At 31.9% G+C, this 7,735-nt stretch overlaps 1 protein-coding gene across 1 annotated transcript; it reads right to left on the minus strand.

Annotated features, from left to right (window-relative positions):
- Nucleotides 1-901: 901 nt before the first annotated feature.
- Nucleotides 902-7,133, minus strand: LOC143063756 (uncharacterized). The gene is made up of 7 exons (XM_076236119.1): nt 7,025-7,133; nt 5,602-5,644; nt 4,844-5,012; nt 4,053-4,206; nt 3,094-3,302; nt 1,631-1,776; nt 902-1,071 (listed from the first exon to the last, which is right to left on the minus strand). Exons 1-7 carry the CDS (start codon nt 7,065-7,067, stop codon nt 924-926), a joined length of 912 nt encoding a protein of 303 aa, XP_076092234.1. The 5' UTR covers nt 7,068-7,133; the 3' UTR covers nt 902-923.
- Nucleotides 7,134-7,735: the final 602 nt, after the last annotated feature.

A 7,735-nucleotide genomic window follows, 5' to 3' on the forward strand; every position in this document is an offset into this window, starting at 1 on the left:
TGGCTATGCGGTATGGGCTTTGCTCATTGTTGTAGGCTTTACGGTAACCTATCGTTATTAATTTCTGTGTCATTAGGTCTCTTGTGGAGAGTTGTCTCATTGACAATAATACCTCATCTTTTTTTTTATATAGTAGAATTAAAAGGTTCAATGAAAAGGAATAAGACTGAGGAGGACTGTTGGTGGAAGAGAGAAGATGACATTTAAATTTATTCATATTTACAATTTATTTAATGGTTCTCATGGTTTAACAATTTAAATAATAAGATATGGTTTGAGTGCCAATGAGACTACTTTCAATCTAAGTCACAATGTATAAAAAGTATACGAACGGAATTCATGGTTCCTATCGAACAGCAAGCTATAAAGGACCACAAAATGACGAAGGGATAAAATGTAATTCCAAAACTATTATCTAGACAATCTATAACTGTTCATATTACATTTTGTACATTCCTCAATTTCAAGGATTCACATAAATCTTTTAATTAATTTGAAAGTTCAAATAAAAAGACGGTCGATTAAACCAACTCTTATCGTTGCTAAGGTTGAAACATATTAAAGGTAAAGACAGACTATTATTGTGTAATTTCACCATGTCATAAAATGACGTTTTTATCAACATGAAAAATTAATTTTTATTTTTGCGATATAAATCCTGTGTAATTCATATTATAAATTCAAATGCGAGTTTTAATTATTGCGATTAGAACTCTTTCGCATTTTTCGCAATGTTAAAAACATCGCAATAATTTCTGAATTTACAATATCAAGTACTGTTTTATTGTTGTAATTTATCGAAGTTTTTAAATGAGAACTATCAAAGAACATAACTTGCTGATATAAAAGTAACCACTCTGTGCATATATTTGGCTTATTTCTAATAATGAAGAATACCACGATGGTTTAATTGTTTTTATTTCTTACATGCACGTTTTGAGACCACTTGGTGTTGATGGGTGGCCGTTGGTATATACTTTTTGTAAAATATCATACAATTCTGGATCCTGATGTTTCAAATGATCACGAGCGACCATTTCATTAACACATACAGATGTCATGTGGTTACATCTGAAATGTCCAAGACAAACATGACACAAGAATAAATGATATGTAATAACTTTTTGAAATATCATTTTTGAAATAATAATTTTGAATGAGATGAATAACGTATTCATATTTGTATAATTCCAAGGATACACAATGCAAAAGGGTTTATTCTACTAAAGACACTAACTACACAGAAAGAAAAGAATTGCAACAAAAACATCATACATTACCAACAAACATATTTACCAAATAATAAAAGATTTCAATTGATCAAGTTGTAATCAACACAGGAAGCCATTTAACAAAATGATCACAAGAAAGAAATATTTTTGATTCGTTTAATAGATAACTCACACCCACAGAAATTTAAGAAGAAAGTTTAATGTTACTTTTTCAAAAATTGTGTTAATTTTTTTTTAATTTGTTGTTGATTTAATTTCTTTTTTACCTGAATTTCAACGCATTGATAATTACTTAAAACATGCTGCTGTCTCATTGACATTTATCCAACATGTCCTTGCCCTTGTATTCGCATTTACATATTTATACAACAAATTATAGGAAACACAAATTATCTTACAGATCCATTCCCCCAGCATTTTTGGTACTTGCAGTCGTCATGAAGAAGGAAGTAGTGCCCTCGGCAAAGTACTCATTTACTGTGGCTGTAGCATATGATGTTGTCCAAGTATGATGCTGTTTGGCATTATTGTAGGCGTATAATATCTGCAGAAACAAGTGAGAGAAATGGTTTTCATTATCAGTTGCTTTATGTGTTTGTTATTAATCGTTTGCCTCTATTTTTGAAAAATCTGCCTATTATGTCTGTGAGCTATGTCTACACATCGTTGTCAATATAATAGAATTTTATGCAACTGTCATACAAGTTCGCGATTCAACTAACTATAAAACCAGGTTTAATCCACCATTTTCCACATAAGGAAATGTCTATAACAAGTCACGAATATGACAGTTTTTATCCATTCATTTGATGTGTTTAAGCTTTTGTTTTAACCACTTACGAATGGACTTTCACTGAAGAATTTCCCTCGGAGTTTGGTATTTTTGTTATTTTACCTTTTACACGAAAATAATTATAAAATAATTAAGCTTCTTCTTATTTTGATGTTTAAGGGTTTAAACAACCCTTTGGTCTTATTTCCATGCAATAATTAAATATACAATGAATATTATAACTCCAATATACAAAGGTGATTCTAAGTCGCTCTCCTTCCAAAAGGTTTAACTGGGAAGAACATTAGCAATCTGCATCGCTATCAATATACTTCAAGTTTTCGTTGTTATTTGAATCTTAATTTAGTACTGATAAATTCAAACCTTACGTAGTGATAAAACTTAAACATGTCATTAATATATATATTTTTCATGATAGGCTTTAGCTTCGAATTGTGTGTGAGATATCATATTGCCTTTCGCTTCGATGAGAAACTTTCATGATTATACAACAATAATTGTAATATATCAAATTATTAAATAACATTTAACGGTAAATCCCAATTAACGAACAGTGGAACTGATAAATTTTTGTTCTATATACTCTTTGCCAGCTGCACTTAATAGGGTGTCATGGTGTTATACGAGTATTCAATATACGAGTCAACTGACAGTATTATCTTTTGATGACGACATAATATTCAATCTTCCGTGCAGATTTATCGGTCCTTGCTCTTTCACAGCAAGGATCGATAACTCTGAATGGAAGCTGGTATAATATCGTATATGATATGAACAATCAAATTTATTAGATGATGACATAAGAATATGCTTTTGTTTATTGAGCTCACATCAAGCTTTAGTAATCCATATGCGTGCATGTAGGGAAGACTACTAGTAATTCAAAATAAAAAACAAGTCAAAAGATATTTTACGTTATTGGAAAACTAAGTGGGATAGTACACTAATTATATAAATATATTCCTGTAGTAGATACTTGGTTTCATTTTGTTTTGGTAAAGGACATGTTTACTTGATACGTTTATTTACAAATCCAGTCACTTGCTAGTGAAAATAGTATAAGCTTACCCTATTTCTGTAGGAGCTGGGCATATATCTGTGTAGCAGGTGAGCGAACTCGTGAGAAACAACATTAAGCTTGTGTCTGTAGGGATCATGAGAATTGCATAGAACAGTATCATCCAGTGCTACAGACCTACTGTTGGTTACTCCAGCGATTTCCTGGTATTTTCGACCATCAAACGTGCATGTGTGTTTACAAGAACCATCACATTTATCTGACCAAAAAAGTAGAAAACTAGTTTAGTTCATAATTGATTTGGGTGATGGGGAATAATAGCCGAAATCAGTCCAGTCAGAATAAATCGAGAAAATACGTTGGTTCAAAGTAATAAAAAAAAAACCCCGAATTGAATATAAAAAAATATACCTTCGAGTACTAAAAGTCACCAAGCAGATGTATCTACCCTAAAATATCATAATCAAGAACATTAACAGTACCAATTGTCGTTCTGCACAAGATACAGATTTTGACTATGAAGTTCTCTTTAGTGATTCATGAGGCCAAAATCTTTGAACATCCAAAACATTGAAAAATATGAGAGGCTTATAAACAAAAGGTAAGTCTAAACCGGACAAGAATCAGAGCCTACTTGAGGGAGATATATTCCTTAATTTAAAATATGTTCTCAAAGTTTGTAATAGGAAATTTAAATAGCGTACTATTCTTATTTTTATGCCAGTTAGGATGTATTGACTTCATAATAAATAGTTCATGAGCAGAAGTATCGATCCAGTGTTCTTAACATTATTATCCGCAAAATTATGTTTTGCACCTGAAGTGCAGGTCGACCATAGATGTCTCTTTAGGATGCTTGAAACGATAATATCTTTAAATTAAAATCTTATTAAAAAAGAAGCGCTTATAAACATATAAGTACAAAAAGTCTAATCAAAGCCTGACCAGAAATCAGAACGGGCTCTCTTTCTGATAAAATGGTAATACATTAATAGTATATTTGACATACTGTGACACGCTGCTGTATCAGCTAGACGATGGTTTTCTGGAAAAACAGTAAGAGATTCTTGCTTAGTAAATATACCAACTCCATGACTGCGTGTTACTCCCATGAACACATCTAACGGTGTATGTCGAACCATATGGGCAACGGTTTGAGCTGCCTGTAGTAACGAAACAAGATGAAAAACGCTGTTGAGATATACGTGTTTTGTCAAATTCCGAATTTAGATAAAGCTATTATTTTATCATTTTATCATTTATAACCAAAGTTATAATACTTTGATGATAATTCGTCGACAATCCAATAATTAATTAAACATAACTGGAAAACCACACCATTCGTTGCTGTAGGATTTTGATTTCTTTTGATTTTTCCTGTGATTAAACCCCACTTTTAAGCACCGCTTTTGGGCTATTTCGATGCGGCGAGTTTTTTGAAAGAGGATGCCGGAGTGCCTGTAGAAAACCACCGTATTTCGATAGGAAAACTTAAAATCCTAGTCAATCAAGATTCGAGTCGAGTGAACCCGGACAATCGGGGTTCAAACTCACAACCTCAGTTTTGACTGGCTAGTGATTATAGTAGAAACAACTCGGCCCCCTCCCCCCCCCCCCCCCCCCCCCCGCCGTTCTTGTATGCACAGAGCGAATGCTTATAATGTCATTTATTTGTATGGTATTTCTTGACTAACTCATCTTTTATTTTATTTTAGAACATCACTTGGCTCATGTTGTTTAATTTTATATTCATCAGTTGATTGGAAAAAAATGTATATAAACCAAAGTACACAAAATTACCTTCATCAAAGCTAAATCAGATACATGTGTAGTAGCCTGAACAGTGACTGTCGGACTCGATGGCTTTCTTGTATAAATGTGACCCCTATGATCGACATAACGGCTTTTGAAACTAACTCTATGATGGATGGTCAACGGGAGTTGTATTTTATCATCCTCGTGCAAATAGCTGAAATAATCGAACATCAATGCATTAAACCTTTTGATAAAACATTTATAATTTTGATACTGTATCGAACAACCTAGTAGCTGAAAAAAATCCTTGCCATTACACCGAAAACGCACTAAGTGTTGCAAACATTATGTAGTTATTATGTAGACTGCTGTGGTAAATCAAACGCAATTTAAACTTAACACAATACTTATATGCCCTTGTCGCCGTTGTCACATCCAGGATTCCCTTTGAAGAAAGCAAAATCACACAAAAAAGGACAAATTGTGTAGTTAGTTCTTTACGTCTGATATAAACAGAAAACAATCCTTACTTTTTTTTCAGAAAAATATTTTTTAAAATTATTGTATGATCTCCTTCGTGCATATTTCTGATTCATTGTCAATAATGGTTGTCTTTGCGTAAGAATAAACTATGACAAAGGCCATTATAATAGCATGCACAGTTAGCAATGCGTGGTTTCCAATGATCTTTTAATTGCATTTAAATTAATTTATAAACCTGATGGTAATGTCTTCTAACACTGTGGAAAGAATTATATAAAAATACCTAATCAAATTTGCGTAAAATATTATAAAAAACAAACCTCTTTTCTTCATCTGTTAAGGGAGGTGCCAAACAGGTGATATCTGAATTGTAATTTTAATGTTCGTGTTAAGGTTTGAAAAAATTGCTCAAACCTTTATTCGGTAATAATAATACTTTATTACATAGGACACCCTGACAGGTACAACTGTACATGAGGTCAAAATTACACGACGTCAAGTTAATAACTGTATAATATATATAGAGATACTAGTAATCGGCCGATTTGTACTTCATTCTCGCAAATCCTTAGATTTCTTCATATAGCCCACACTATGAGACAAATTATCATGATTTCGATCTAAAATAGTTTTATGTTTTGAGTTTGTACCAAGCTGGTTTAAAACATGATGATGGTTTTCAATCTCTTATTGTAAAAACAAAAGACTTAATATTCAATGTTATAATTCGAGTCGAAGCCGGGGCTTGTGAAGACAGTATGATACTATTATATCTTTGTTTTTGAATTATTTTAATTAGGTGCTATACTGTGAATACAACAGACTATCCATTACTGTATTGCCAGTTGAAACAAGGACGGTAACTGCCAAAAAAAATTATGTTTTGGTTCGAGTATAATTGAGGGCTTAATTGTAAACACTAAAGAGAACGAGGCATTGCCTTATTACCGGTGGAGTTTACGACAGTTATACTGAAGAATATGTCATTGTTATGGTTAAAAGATATTGAAATTTGCAGAAAGTTCTTAAAAAAATCTATAAAGCTCTGCAACATTTTATAAAAATTCTTATATTTTCAAAAATCTAAAATTCTTCCCAATAGATAAACGTTGGTTATAATTAAACAGTTCAAGTAGTTAGGGCAATAAATCTAACATTAAATGCCATTAAGTAAACATATAACTGTCAAGCACTTGTGGTTACAATAGCGCAATTCTTTGTTTACATTTTACCGGCAAGTTGGTACTCAGAATAGAATCATATACGGCTGCTGATTGGATGATACAGGATCGGAATTACATTTAATCGAAAACTTATCAAATTGGGTTTAAAAATTGCAGCACATTTTACGAAGTATAGAAAATATCTTCCATATCTGCACGTGGGAGCCATTAAAAATATGCCTTTTTCATTAAGCGAAAAAAAAATAGACGATTTTTTTCAACTGCATTGTAAGTCAATTTTTGCCGCATGACCCTATATATTTTATTGGGTGTAATACAACACTGGCATTTCTTGTAACAGGAACTGCTACCCGTTTTCCACTAGTTTGTGTAGTCTTCGAGAGACAAAATACTGAACATCAGTGGTATCCTATGGAAATGCATTACGAATAATTGAGCTCTTGTAACCTTGTGGATATCGTGTTGTGCGGTAACGATTTTCTTTAAATAACAAGAAAAATGTACTTTTTTAAAACTGTATTCAATGATATGTGTATGTCTACAAATCAGTACAACTTACCATTGATGAAAACTACCAAGCCCAGAATTATTGACACGAACATGTTGTGAAGTCGCCTTTACAGATAGTCTTATCATAAAAATTCTCAAATAGTCCTGTATAGGTAGCAACATGCTCCAATAGAAATGTAGTCCACTCAAAAGATTAGGTTTTATTCGTACGTTAGTATCAAGTCCAGATTTCATCGCCGTTCCTTGTTATTTTCAATTCTTTGACACCTTTTTGAGCTATGATACACAAAAAAACATTGAACAAAAAAATGAAATTGAACTCGTTCATATTGTTAGTTTTATAAAAAATTTCAAATTTTTGTTTATATTTCATTCAATTGTCCTAAATTGTGTCATGTGTTTGTAAATACTTTGTATTCATTTCCGATTTTTTTTCAAATGTTCTTAGTTAATTATATTTTATCTTGGTTGGCTAGCTTTATGTCGTCAAACACTTGTAATATTAAGAATAATACTTTCATGCATGTTTTTTCTTTATTACGAGGAAAACACTTCACATTATGTAGCCTTAAACAAAATCTCTGCCCAAATTCAACAAGTGTGATTATGTTCTATCATTTAAAATGTTACTTTATAAGGGTAAATCATTTTTTGGTCGGAGAAAACTTTATGTTTTTTGCAAAATTGATTAATGAAATGATTTGTTCATTATCCGTTCAATTCATCGGACGGATTGATTGTTGAAAAAAATAAGTAATTG

Source organism: Mytilus galloprovincialis, chromosome 2, assembly GCF_965363235.1.
Source record: "Mytilus galloprovincialis chromosome 2, xbMytGall1.hap1.1, whole genome shotgun sequence".
Classification (NCBI taxonomy): domain Eukaryota; kingdom Metazoa; phylum Mollusca; class Bivalvia; order Mytilida; family Mytilidae; genus Mytilus; species Mytilus galloprovincialis.

Excerpts from the sequence above, each read along its gene's own strand:
- LOC143063756 (XM_076236119.1), bottom strand. The coding sequence starts at position 7,067 with ATGTTCGTGTCAATAATTCTGGGCTTGGTAGTTTTCATCAATG. Across the intron at positions 5,013-5,601 it reads TTAACAGATGAAGAAAAGAG|CTATTTGCACGAGGATGATA; the intron begins GTTTGTTTTTTA and ends CGATTATTTCAG. Across the intron at positions 1,072-1,630 it reads AATGCTGGGGGAATGGATCT|ATGTAACCACATGACATCTG; the intron begins GTAAGATAATTT and ends TGGACATTTCAG.